The 14063-nt window shown below is 36.4% G+C and overlaps 1 protein-coding gene across 7 annotated transcripts in view; it reads left to right on the top strand.

Moving 5' to 3' along the window:
- VPS8 (VPS8 subunit of CORVET complex) overlaps nucleotides 1-14063 on the top strand; it is a 384233-nt gene that overhangs the window by 141691 nt on the left and 228479 nt on the right. For 6 of the 7 annotated variants that reach the window (XM_070466284.1, XM_070466286.1, XM_070466285.1 and 3 more), the window contains 5 exons: nucleotides 5515-5589; nucleotides 6772-6807; nucleotides 7692-7782; nucleotides 8207-8253; nucleotides 11044-11133. In XM_070466284.1, the coding sequence (XP_070322385.1) occupies nucleotides 5515-5589; nucleotides 6772-6807; nucleotides 7692-7782; nucleotides 8207-8253; nucleotides 11044-11133 (339 nt within the window). The remainder of the gene's footprint in view (nucleotides 1-5514; nucleotides 5590-6771; nucleotides 6808-7691; nucleotides 7783-8206; nucleotides 8254-11043; nucleotides 11134-14063) is intronic. The other variant, XM_070466287.1, reaches the window with a different exon arrangement.

Here is a 14063-nt window from a genome sequence, read left to right as displayed (position 1 = left end):
TTAAATGCAGAGGATCAGCAATAAGTGTAAGAGCAGATTTCTCATCTGACATAATCTGCAGTAGTCTCCAGAGAAGATATACCAAATGGCCAAAAAGCAGATGACAGGATATTCAACACCATTAATCATTACGGAAATACAAATCAAAATCACAATGAGATACCACTTCATGCCTCCCGGGATAGCTGTAATCAAAAAGAGACAATAACAACTGTTGACTACAGTGCAGAAAAGTTGGAACATTCATATTTTGCTTGTTGGACATGGTGCAGCCATTGTAGAAAACAGTTTGGAAGTTCCGCAAAGTATTGAAGATTCCATGTAGTAGAGCAGTTCTAGTCTTAGCTAGAGGACTAGCTACTCAAGAGGAATGAAGCCATATCTCCACAAAAACACTTGTACACAGATGTTCATAGCAGTATTATTCGTAATAGCTCAAAAGTCAAAACAGTCAAAATGTCCACCAGCTGATAAATGGATAAGCAAAATGTGGCATGTCCATGTAGCAGAATGCTATTCCTCAATTTAAAAAGTGGACTATTTACACATGCTACAACATGGATGAACCTCAGAAATACTATGTTAAGTGAAAGAAGCCATATGGAAAGACCATGTAGTGTTTGATTCTATTTATATGAAATGTCCAGAAAGGGTAAATTTATAGAGACAGATGTAGATTAATAGAACTGGGACTAAGAGTAGGAATGAGAATTGACTGGAAGTGGGTAGAAGTTATCTTTGTGGAGTGATGGAAATATTCTGAAATTGGATTTTGGTGATGGTTGAACAACTGTACATTTACCATATCATATACTTAATGAGTGAATTTTTATGGTGTGTAAATTATACCTTACTATTGTCATTTAACAAAAGAAGTTGACTGTTTAAAACAAAAGTAATGATATTTTGTGGTACATACTTAATGATATGTAGAAGTAATAGGATGACAGAAATAGTACATGGCAGGGAGTAGGGAGAAGGAAATATGTTACTGTGAAGTTCTTAACATTATACATCAAATAGTATATTATGTAAATGTAGACTGAGATTAGTTAAAGCTGCATATTATAAACACTAGGGTAGTCACTGAAAAAGTATCCCTTTATAAGTCAATAGTAGCAAAAAAGTGGATATTAAAAAATATTAAATTCAATGAAGCATAAAAGAAGAGGTAGTACAGGTGGAAAACAATAAGATAATCTAAATCCAACTATATCAATAATTTTAGGAAATGGAAGTTGTCTAAACATTTCAGTTGAAAGGCAGGGATTATCATACTGGATTTATAAAAAGCAAGAACCAACTCTATGCTGTCTCCAAAAAGCTCTCATTAAATACAGAGTCATGATAAGTTAAAAGTAAGAGGAAGGAAAAAGACATATTGCGCAAATACTAATAATTAGAATGGCTATTTTAATATCAGGTTAAGTAGATTTCTGAGCAGGGAATATTGCCAGAGATAAAGAGAAATTTCAAATTGATGAAAAGATTAATTTGTCAAGAAGACATAATAATCTTAAAGGCTTAAGCATCCAATAACAGACCTTCAAAATATATGAGACAATAACAAAGCTAAAAGGAGAAACAGACAAGTCCACAATTAGAGTTTGGAAAATTCAGAACTCCTTTATTAGTAATTAATAGAATAAGTAGACAGAAAACCATCAAGGGTATACAGAAGACTTAAAAAGAATTATTGGCCAACTTGACATAACTGATATTTATAGAGAATTCCACCCAGCAAAAGCAAATTACAAACTTTCTCAAGTGCAGATGGGGCATCCAATAAATTATATGCTAGGCCATAAAGCAAACAACAGTAAATCATTGAAAGAATCTTTTGGGTAAATCTGGAGAAAACTCAAATATTTGGAAATTAAGAGCACGTTTATAAATAACCCATAAGTCAAAGAAGAAATCTCAAAGGAAGTTAGAATATATTTTGAACTAAATGAAAGTGAAAATGCAGCATATAAAAATCTGTGGTCTCAGACAGCTCATACAGCTCAGCATCTTTACACAAACAACCCAGTTAAAAAGTGGGCAGAACATCTAAAAAGACATTTTTCCAAAGAAGACATACAGATGGCTCATAGGTACATGAAAGATGATCAGCATTGCTCATGATTAGAGAAATGCAAATCGAAACAACACGAGGTATCACCTCACATCAGTCAGAATGGCTAGCATCAAAGCATCTACAAATAATCAATGCTGGAGAGAGTTAGAGAAGAAGGAACCCTCCTGCACTGTTGGTGGAAATGTACATTGGTCCAGCCACTATGGAGAACAGTATGGAGATTCCTTAAAATAGTAAAAATAGAGTTACCATATGATCCATCAATCCCACTGCTGGACATATATCCAGAAAAAACTATCATTCAAAAAGACACGTGCAGTCTAATGTTCATAGTACTATTTACAACAGCCACGACACGTTGTGTGTACATGGAAGCAACCTAAATGTTCATCGATAGATGAATGGATAAAGAAGATGTGGTATATATATAAATACACACACAGACACACAGTGGAATATTACTCAGCTATAAGAATGCCAGATACAGTAATACAGATGTACCTAGAGATTATCATACTGAAGTAAACCAGAGAAAGACAAATATAAGATATCACTCATATGTGGAATTTAAAAAAATGCAAATAAACTTATTTACAAAAACAGAAACAGGCTCATAGACATATAAAAACAAACTTACGGTTACCAAAGGGGAGAGCGGGGAGGGATAGTTAGGAATTTGGGATTAATATATGCACACTACTGTATCTAAAGTAGATAACCAACAGGGGCCTACTGTATAGCACAGGGAACTATATTCAATATTTTATAATAATCTATAAGGGAAAAGAATCTGAAAAAGAATGTATATATGTAAAATAACAATCACTTTGCTATACACTTGAACTAACACATTGTAAATTAACTTCAAAAAAAATCTGGGGTCTATAAGTCAATTTGAGGGTAATTTATAGCTTTAAATGTGCTTCCTTGGTCGCTCAGCTGGTAAAGAATCCACCTGCAATGTAGGAGACCCCAGTTTGATTCCTGGGTCAGGAAGACCCCCTAGAGAAGGAATAGGCTACCTGTTCCAGTATTCTTGGCCTTCCCTGGTGGCTCAGCTGGTAAAGAATCTGCCTGCAATAGGGAGACCTGGGTTCGATCCCCGGGTTGGGAAGATCCCCTGGAGAAGGAAATAATTACCCACTCCAGTATTCTGACCTGGAGAATTCCATGGACTGTATAGTCCATGGGGTCACCAAGAGTTGGACATGACTGAGCGACTTTTGCTTTCACTATAGCTTTAAATACCTTAAAAAACATCTCAAATTTGTAACCTAAGTTTTGATCTTAAAGAAACAGAGAAGAGCAAATAAACTTGAAGTATATTAAAGCAAGAAATAACAACAGTGAACACAAATCAGTTAAGTAGGAAATGGACAAACAGTAGAGAAATCAAAGAAAATAAAGCTTGTTTTTTAAAAGATAAATTGATAAAACAGTGAGTAATTCAGAAAAAAGGTGCAGTTACTAATATCAGGAATGAGAGAGATACAATCACTGTGTAGTCTGAAAATATTAAAAAGATAATATAAATACTTTATGCCTAAAATTAAACAATTTTAGGTGAAGTGCAAAAATCCTTTGAAAGATACAGATAACTAAAGCTGACCAAGAAGAAATGAAAATCTAAGGGGTTGTATGTTTGATTTCCTACAAAGAAAATCCAGGCTTAGATAGCTTCACTAGTAAAGTCTATTATAATTAAGGAAAAAATATCAATTTTACATAAAAATCTTTTTAAAAATAGAGAAAAAGGGAGCACATAAATCTTTTTATGATATCAGCTTACTTCTGATAACAAAACTGAAGACATTGCAATAAAGTATAATACAGATCAATGACTTCATGAGCATAGAAGCAAAAATCTGTAAAATAGTAGTAAATAGAAATCAGCAGTGTATGAAAAGTGGAATCATTATCAAATGGTATTTATCCAAGTCACACCCGGCTGGTTTAATATTCAAAAGTCAATGTAATTCAGTATGTTTATTGTAGAAAGGTCATATACCATCTCAAAAGACGTAGAAAAAGCATTTCACAAAATTCAGTATCTGTTTCTGATAAAATTCTTAGCAAACTAGGAATAGAAGGGAGCTTCTTCAGCTTGATCAAAAAGAACATCTACGAAAATCCTACCAGTGACATTGTACTTAAATTTAAAGTGGTACTGCCAGAAACCCAGACTGAAAAAAAAGTGCAAAACCCTGATTCTGATCTTCTAGAGGAAATATAGAAGCAGAGGAACATGTTAAAGGAGTCCACTGGGATGCCATTAGCAAAATTCAGATAGTAGGAAATTCCAATGAATAAGTGTTCCAGTGTCTTCAACAAATAAACTTCATGGAAAGTAAAGGACTGTGAGAGATAGAGGCGCACTGACTCTTAAGAGATGTATCAGCCTTCTTCAGTGTGAGGCCCTTATTTGAGTCTTGACCTAAACAAATGAAATGTAGAAACAATAAAAATCTCAGTAACGTTTGACATTTATGAGGCAATTTGAAATCCAAACACTGATCAGATATTTGATATTGAGGAATGAGTGTTGATTTTTAAAAGTCTGTCAAGGAAATTGTGTGGTTATGTTAAAAAGGATTTATTATGCATATACTGAATTTTTGCAAATGAGGTGTTCAAAATCTGAGATCCATTTCAGAGTTATTACTGTGTTATAGAAGAGTCAGTGGGAATTATAGATGAAACAAGATTGAGCTTGTAATTAATGAAGCTAGTTACTGGATACATTGGGTTCGTTTTATTTTCTCTACCTCTGTATATATTTTTACAGTTTCATAATAAGAAAAATTACTAGTTATAAGTTCTTGACCACATATATTTTGGAAGATTTATAAATACTACTGTGTGTAAGCCTCTCAGAAGCTGCATGGTTTTCAAAGATGGAAAAACATAGTGTCAGAACTTTGAAACTTGTTTAAACTCTGTCACCCAGTAGGTAACAGAGCCAAAATTTGCAACCCAGATTTATCAGGCAGTAAGTCTTGTTTCTGTTTGCTGGGCTGTGCTGACTTTCATATACTGTGCTGCTTTATCTTCCTGTTTGCTTTTGTGTTTTTTGTTGATATTTATTTCGAAGAACTTGAAGGTATCATTTCAATTAGCCGTATTCTTTGCCGGAAGCAGACACTCGCTGTCATTCAGTAGTGGGCAGGTTGCAACAGTTTTTCTTCAGATTTAGAAGTTGACATGTTCCTCCCTTTTTTGCATTACTCTGAAAGATAAAAAGACCATATACAAGCAGAGAACTACTTTTTGCACTTTGTCTTTTCTGCCACCTCCACAGACAGAGTGGCACTCGCCTGACATTTTTTCCCCCACTCACTTACAGGATGAAACTATATTGTCTCTGTAATACACATTCCTGAAAATTTGAGACTTCTAATGCATGTAGTTTTTACTTTTAAATTTTTTTTTTTTAGGCTTTGGTTGGAGAGAAGGCTTGCTATCAATCCATAAGTAGCTATGGTGGTCAGATCTTTTATTTGGGAACAAAAGTAAGTTCTTCCACTTTGTGACTTGGTGTTTGTTTGTTGGGGCTGAAGGAGGTTGCTGGTAAAGAGGCTAGGCAGTACATTACAAAGTGAATACTGATCAGCAGTAATTGAAAACTTTGAAGGGTTAGATGATCATGATGTTTAATTAATTTTTTAAAAGATTGCCCCTTAATTTTATTATAGGTTATTAGAAGATATTGAATATAATTCTTTGTACTGTACAACTAATTAATTTCCTCTACTTTTAGACATACTATATTTTTACTTTTGTTTAGGTTCTGGTTAATAGGATGCTTATTTTGTTTATTCAGAGGTATACTTTCTCAATCTTCCTTCACATTTATGTTTTCATGACCAGGAAGATAACTTTATCATATATATTTGTCATGTAATTAAGATGTGCTTTAGCTTAGATCAGCTTGTGCTCACTAGCTTACTTGTGTCCAACTCTTGGTGACCCCATAGACTATAGCCTGCCAGGCTCCTATGTCCATGGGATTTCCCAGGCAAGAATACTGGAGTGGATTGCCATTCCCTCCTCTAGGGGATCTTCTCAACCCAGGAACTGAATCCGTGTCTCCTGCATTTGGCAGGCGGATTCTTTACCACTGTACCACCTGGGAAGCCCTAGATAGCTTAGGATATATTATTAATAAAGTGCATTGAGATATTTGACTTAGAATAGGAACTTTTTGTATATCAGTTTGTCTCCTTTTTTTTGAACTTTTTGTTTATCAATTTCTTTTTGTTTTTTAAAGCTTTTTGTGTATCACTTTGTTCCTTGTTTTTTTAAACTTAGCATGGAGAAACTTAGCAAGTTGGGAGATTGGATTTTCCTTCTTCTTTGTCCATGGAATGAACTCCTTGGACTATAGACTTACTCACTTTTAAATGTTTGATGTACTCTTTTTTTTGGTCCGTGCCACATGGCATGTAGGATCTTAGCTCCCCAGCCAGGGAGCAAACCTGACTACAGTGGAAGCATGGAGTGTTAACCACTGGACTGCCAGGGAAGGCCCTGTTTTACTCTTTAATGTGGGCACTTGAAGACCCTTTACTTTTGAGTATAATATGAAATTTTTTTCTTAAAGAGGTGTAAAATGACATGTAGAACTAAGACAAATGTGTCTCTCAAATAAGTCTCTTGGAGATGATAAGTCTAATTTCCTTCTCATTTTCCAGTCTGTTTATGTGATGATGCTGAGGAGCTGGAGAGAGGTGAGTTCAGAGTAATCTTATATGTAAGCACTATTGAATTGAGCACATCTTAGCATTTTTTGTTTTAACTTTGCAGAAAAAGATTATTTGAATTTGTGCTTTTTAATTTCAGAAGTACATCAAAACCATGCTAACTCTCATATACTTGATTTGATAAAACTAACTCACGATAAGGTTTGGCTGTGTGTATAGAAAATTCAAAATACCAGTGGTGTAAAAGATCTTTCTCTCATGTAACAGCAGTCTGGAGGTACACAGTCTGTGGCTAATATGGCAGCTCCATGGTCTTTGTCATACTACCCTATTTCGCCATTCTTGTGTATGGATTCTAGTCTCAAGCTCGTTTTATGTTCCAGTGTAACTGCTGGAGCTCCAGCTGTTAAGTCCACATTCCAGGAAGGAGGAAACAGAAAAGAAGGCTGGCCGTGACCTTTTAAGGTCACAATCCAGAAATCTCCAGATAACACTTCCTCTTATCTTTGGCCAGAAGTTAGTCACATGGCCCCAAGTGGCCACAGGAGAGTCTTAGAAACGTCCTTTAGCTGTCTAAAGGTTTATTTCTATCTCAAACAAACTTGGAATTTGTTATGAAGGAGGAGGGAGTGAATGGATATTGTGGCAACTGGCTCTTTCTGCTCCAGCAGCATTCTAGCTGTTTTCTCTTTTCAGATTTAGGCTGTAGCTCCTTATACCAACTTAAACAGTCACTGTATTATCCAGTGCTTTATGAAATTGTTTTCCTTGGAAATAAGATAGTCACATGGTTATTGGAATAATCTTAGCTACTAAGCAACAACTTCTAGGAAGACACTAGGTAGAATAGGAATTTTTACTGGTAATTGGTCAGACAAAGGGGTGTGGTTTCTCTCATTTATTCATTTTAGAGAGTGGATCACCTCTTGAAACAAGACTGTCTTACAGAAGCTTTGGCTCTGGCATGGTCTTTCCACGAAGGAAAAGCAAAAGCAGTAGTAGGTAAGTCAACAGGACACTGGCGTAGTCGGTACTGCTTTTCTGGAGCAGAGAAAATGAATATTAATCATTCACAGAAAACTTTTGACTTAGTGTTCAAGTGTTTTTTAAGCAAGATGTTATCAGACCTTGCAGATTTTCAGGAAAAAAGGTTAACGACAAATACAGGATATAGAATTTTAAATGTCACTTTTAAAATTCATTTCATAAGGAGAACTTAACTGTTAGAACAAAAGGAAAGTACACTGACATGCTGTCTGGTCCAGTCGATGGGAGGTGTTCTTGTTATGGCATATTACCCAACATTTTGCTACCTAGATTTGTTATATCTATTGTTAGCATAGGTTATCAATAGAAGATCAGAGCAGTTTCACTCCTGAAGATGTGGATTAACTTTGGATTTATGCTGGGTTTTGCTTCTCTGCAGGATTATCAGGGGATGCCAATAAGCGAAAGGCTATTGTTGCAGATCGGGTGAGTATTTTAATAGGGTCTTCACTGGGGTACATTTTGGGCGTGATTAGGTAAATGACTACAGTCAAGAAGAGACTGTATAAAAAAGCAAATCAGATGATAATTCCTTGGTGTTACAGTGAACGCTTTTGTAAATTCCTTCTTATCACCTTTTCTTTTTTCCCAATGCTCACTCTTTAGTGAAGATTCAGTTCAGTTCAGTTCAATCGCTCAGTCGTGTCCAACTCTTTGCGTGTCCAACTCCCAGAGTTTACCCAAACCCATGTCCACTGAGTCGCTGATGCCATCCAACCATCTCATCATCTGTCGTCTCCTTCTCCTCCTGCCCTCAATCTTTCCCAGCATCAAGGTCTTTTCAAATGAGTCAGCTCTTCTCATCAGGTGGCCAAAGTATTGGAGTTTCAGTTTCAACATCAGTCCTTCCAATGAACACCCGGGACTGATGATCTTCAGGATGGACTGGTTGGATCTCCTTGCAGTCCAAGGGACTCTCAAGAGTCTTCTCCAACACCACAGTTCAAAAGCATCAATTCTTCCGCGCTCAGCTTTCTTTATAGTCCAACTCTCACATCCATATATGACCACTGGAAAAACCACAGCCTTGACTAGACAGACCTTTGTTGGCAAAGTAATGTCTGCTTTTTAATATGCTGTCTAAGTTGATCATAAGTCTCCTTCCAAGGAGCAAGCATCTTTTAATTTCATGGATGCAGTCACCATCTGCAGTGATTTTGGAGCCCAGAAAAATAAAGTCAGCCACTGTTTCCACAGTTTCCCCATCTATTTGCCATGAAGTGATGGGGCCGGATGCCATGATCTTGGTCTTCTGAATGTTGAGCTTTAAGCCAGCTTTTTCACACTCCTCTTTCACTTTCATCAAGAGGCTCTTTCGTTCTTCTTCACTTTCTGCCATAAGGGTGGTGTCATTTGCTTATCTGAGGTTATTGGTGTTTCTCCCAGCAATCTTGATTCCAGCTTGTGCTTCTTCCAGCCCAGTGTTTCTCATGATGTACTCTGCATATAAGTTAAATAAGTAAGGTGACAATATAGAGCCTTGACATACTCCTTTTCCTATTTGGAACCAGTCTGTTGTTCCATGTCCAGTTCTAACTGTTGCTTCCTGACCTGCATACAGGTTTCTCAAGAGGCAGGTCAGGTGGTCTGGTATGCCCATCTCTTGAAGAGTTTTCCACAGTTTATTGTGATCCACACAGTCAAAGGCTTTGGCATAGTCAGTAGAGCAGAAATGTATGTTTTTCTGGAACTCTCTAGCTTTTTTGATGATCCAGCAGATGTTGGCAATTTGATCTCTGGTTCCTTTATAAACAGTGAAATAGCCAGAAGACAGCAGACAGGAGGAGGAAGAAAACCCAGGGATCTGGATTGTTTCTGAAATTAATTGTAGCCCGTAGGATGCTGACATTTGTTATAAACTGATAAGTAATTATGAGAAACACTATATGTGCAAGTGTTTGTATTGCCTGAGGTACCAAAGAGGGCTGTTTATTATTATTATTATTATTATTGTTCAGGTCAGTCGCTCAGTCGTGTCTGTCTTTTTGTGACCCCATGATCCACAGCACTCTCTGTCCATCACCAACTCCTGGAGTTTGCCCAAACTCATGTCCATCGAGTCAGTGATGCCATCCAGCCATCTCATCCTCTGTCATCCCCTTCTCCTCCTGCTCTCAATCTTTTCCAGCATCAGGGTCTTTTCAAGTGAGTCAACTCTTCACATGAGGTAACCAAAGTATTGGAGTTTCAGCTTCAGCATCAGTCCTTCCAATGAACACCCAGGACTGATCTCCCTGAGGATGGACTGGTTGGATCTCCTTGCAGTCCAAGGGACTCTGAAGAGTCTACTCTAATACCACAGTTCAAAAGCATCAATTCTTCTGCACTCAGCTTTCTTTATAGTCCAACTCTCACATCCGTACATGACCACTGGAAAAACCATAGCCTTGACTAGACAGACCTTTGTTGGCAAAGCAATGTCTCTGCTTTTTAATATGCTGTCCAGGTTGGTCATAACTTTTCTTCCAAGGAGTAAATGTCTTTTAATTTCATGGCTGCAGTCACCATCTGCAGTGATTTTGGAGTGATTTGGAGAAAATGAAGTCTGCCACTGTTTCCAGTGTTTCCATGTCTATTTGCCATGAAGTGATGGGCCCGGATGCTATGATCTTTGTTTTCTGAATGTTGAACTTTAAACTGTTGATTAGCATTAACATGGCTAGTGTTAATATTTAATACTTGCTTTGTTTTCCTATCCTAGGCTTGCCTGAATTCATTTATTGTTGTCCTTCCTCCCCCTTTTTATTGTGCAAATGCATTGGTGAAAATTAGATTCCAAATTAGTATAAACATTTAGAAAACATACAGAAACTGGTCATTCCCAAGACTTGTAAATGATTCTCTTAGTCTGTGGTAGAAAGAATTGCCTGTATGTGTTCTTTAGGGAAAGATCTATGCAGAGGATAACTGAAGAGGTAATCGTCAACATTTTATTTCATTTTTATTTCACACTAATGGGATCTGGAACCTGGAGGTATTTATTAGGAAAGATTAGCAAATTGGTGCTAACCCTGAGCCTGAAAGAAATTAGGCTGGGGTTAAAAAATGGGGAAATAAGGCCACTAAAATTTTAAATTGTATTTTTTCATAAAATATCCAAGTCTGATTCTATATTATTTAAGATCATATATATTAAGATCACATATATTAAGTATTAAAAAGCTTTAAAAAAAAAAAAGCTTTAGAGACATATTTTAATTACTGTTTTCCTTACAGATGGTAGAAATCCTATTGCATTATGCAGACCGAGCTCTAAAAAAGTGCCCAGACCAGGGTAAAATCCAAGTGATGGAGCAACATTTTCAGGTACACATTTGCAAGTGCTTCTAATGAACATCACTATGAACAGGTCTAGTACTGGTCTTTGATATTATTTGAGAATGGAACTTTCATGTTTTGATTAAACATTTTTCAGTATTCAGAGCTATATTACAGGGTTTGTGGAACAGTCTCAGTTATTAAATTTTGAAGTAACAGGTGTACAGACACATGGAAACAGATGAGTAAAATGTTGTGGGATGTCAGTTCTTAGGTGCTTCATGGAAGGAACAGATGTGTGTATGAGGGTACATACCTGTGAACTGACACCTTAAACCTTGCTGATGACTAACACTTTTGTTGACTTGTTGGACAAGTGGACTACCAAGGTTTAAATTTAGTTCTCTTAGGAGCACCTATGATTCAAGAATAGGTAAATTGGAAAAAAAATTATGATCTCTTAAATATACTAATAAAAAAACCTTTAGTTTCTCTTGAAACTCAGTGAAAATGGAAGTCAAGGAATGATTTAAAGATCTGCACAGTGTTTATTATGAGAGTATTTACCATTTGTAATCATCTCAAAGCATATTTGTTAGGAATCTGTTTCTTCTTCTTCACTCTGAGGTCTTGCTCCCCTCCCCCTGCCTCCTCCTCTTTTAACAAATATTTGAGGGTCTGGTACAGCGGTCAGCAAACATTTTCTAAAAAGGGCCAGATGGTAAAATTTAAGCTTTGTGGAGTACATATGGTCCCTGTCACAGGTTCATCCATGTGATTTTTTTTTTACCTGTTTTTAAATAACCCTTTAAAAATGGAAAGACCATTTGTAGCTGGGAGCCATTCAAAAACAGGCTGTGGACAGGACTTGGCCCATGGGTCAAAGTGTGCAACCGCTGGACTGATATGTTGTATTCACTGGACGATAGTATGTAAAAGATGTGTGAAGTTAATAGTCTAGTCAAAATAACTTTTCTTATGCATATTAGTGGACATATTTAGAAGAAATCTAGCGTTTTGGAGTTGGAGGAGCAGACACAGCTCATATCTTTTTATATTGCCACTTGATGCTCTTAACTTTGCAAGACAAGAGTAGATATGGCAGTAAACAGTTGGGGGGTATCAGAGCAGGATTTGTTTTCCTGAACTGTACTATTGAATGCCATAGTAGTGGGCTTCTAGCAAAGTAACATTTTTTTACCTTGTGGCTAGAAGCTCATTAAATTTGTAGTGAAGAAGAGAAAGGAGCTTATATAAGGTTATAGAAATAGATAACCTAGGAGGAAAACATATGGCAGAAAGAAGGCATTTGGGGACAGAACTATTTAGGAATAGTACCTGGTATATAAATGATTTTGTATATCACTGCAGTATACAGAGAAAAGAAAACTCAGTATTTTAACAAGAGAATGTCTGTTATCAAGAGAGAAAAGAAAACTCAGTATTTTAACAAGAGAATGTCTGTTATCAAGAAGTGATAGGATGGTACTCATGTAAGAACTCTGGTTGTTGGAAGGTGTACTTTGGTGAAAAGAAACATCCAATAGGGAATGCTTAGAGGGGTTAATGACGAGGATGTGTGTGTGTGCACGCACACACATGGCATGCGTGTGAATATACACATAAGGTGGAAACTACTTTGTTGGGGAAGAACCTGGTAGAAAGCTATAAAAGAAAAAAGGAAACAAAAGTGATATTCTGACAGAGAAATATTAAGGAATCTCAGCATGACAGGGAATGTAGATGATGGTTTCTAAAACAGATTTTAAAATTTACTGAGAAACAAATCATGGTAGTAGTGTGTTCTTTAACCATCTAGATATTTGTCAAAAGTTTAATCCTGCTAAAAGAGTATCTAATAAAATTTTGATTTATTAATCACTTAGCCTCATAGGCGGTAAAGAAAACAGTGGTGGGAACCATTATTCTGAATTTACTTTTTACCAGTGATTGGGGAAGTACAAGGGATAAACTATTGATAGAAAAATTATCTCTTTATTTTAAAGGTTATAATAGCATCTCATGATGAAAAATAACATTGTGAATCCTGTATTTTAGAAAGCAGATATTTCAGGAAAAAAAATATGGGCACAGTCTCATGGTTATAGGCCAAAATACTAACATACCCCTAAATACTAATAGATTCACAAAGAACAGGAATTTTTTTTTTAACTTTTTATGTTGTATTGGGGTATAGCCAGTTAACAATGTTGTGACAGTTTCAGGTGAATAGCAAAGGTACTCAGTCATACATATACATGTATCCATTCTCCCCCAAACTCTCCTCTCATCCAGGCTGCCAGATAACATTGAGCAGAGTTCCATGTGCTATACAACAGATGCTTGTTGGTTATTCATTTTAAATAATGCAGTGTGTACATGCCCATCCCAACTCCCTAACTGTCCTTTCTCCCCATCCTTCCCCCCACTGGCAACCATAAGATCAAAGATCAGGAAATTCTTAAATTTTGACACATTAACCACAAACAATCCAAAGAGAAAGGAAATGGGGAAGAATGGGGAAGGGAAGGAAAGAGAGAAGTATGTCTATAAAACACAGAACATCTACCAAAGTTGGAGAGAGGTGGATAATCAAAGATATTTGTCAAAAGCATGAAGAATCTATATGACTATCAGAAAAGAGACTTGTATGGTCCAGATTGTACCTACCAAAATACTAAAGGACATGGGGGGATTTTGACAAAGATTAACCTAATATGTATATTACATGCCAAGTACTGCATGAAGGGTGTGGCATTCATTTTTGTTTAATTCCTGCAACAACCCCATGAAGTAGATCCTGTTTTTATCCTCATTTTATAGAAGAGGAAGTTTAGGCTGAGAGAGGTTAAGTGACTTCTGAAGGTAATATTGCTGATAAAGGGTGGGGTCAGAACTCCAGTTCAGGTTATTCTGACTTCAAAACCCAGCTCTTAAGTAACCATTGTACTGTATTGTTATTTTCAGAGCAAGTTCAG

This window comes from Odocoileus virginianus, chromosome 4 (genome assembly GCF_023699985.2).
Source record: "Odocoileus virginianus isolate 20LAN1187 ecotype Illinois chromosome 4, Ovbor_1.2, whole genome shotgun sequence".
Lineage (NCBI taxonomy): Eukaryota > Metazoa > Chordata > Mammalia > Artiodactyla > Cervidae > Odocoileus > Odocoileus virginianus.
This window is presented reverse-complemented; position numbering and strand designations above follow the sequence as displayed.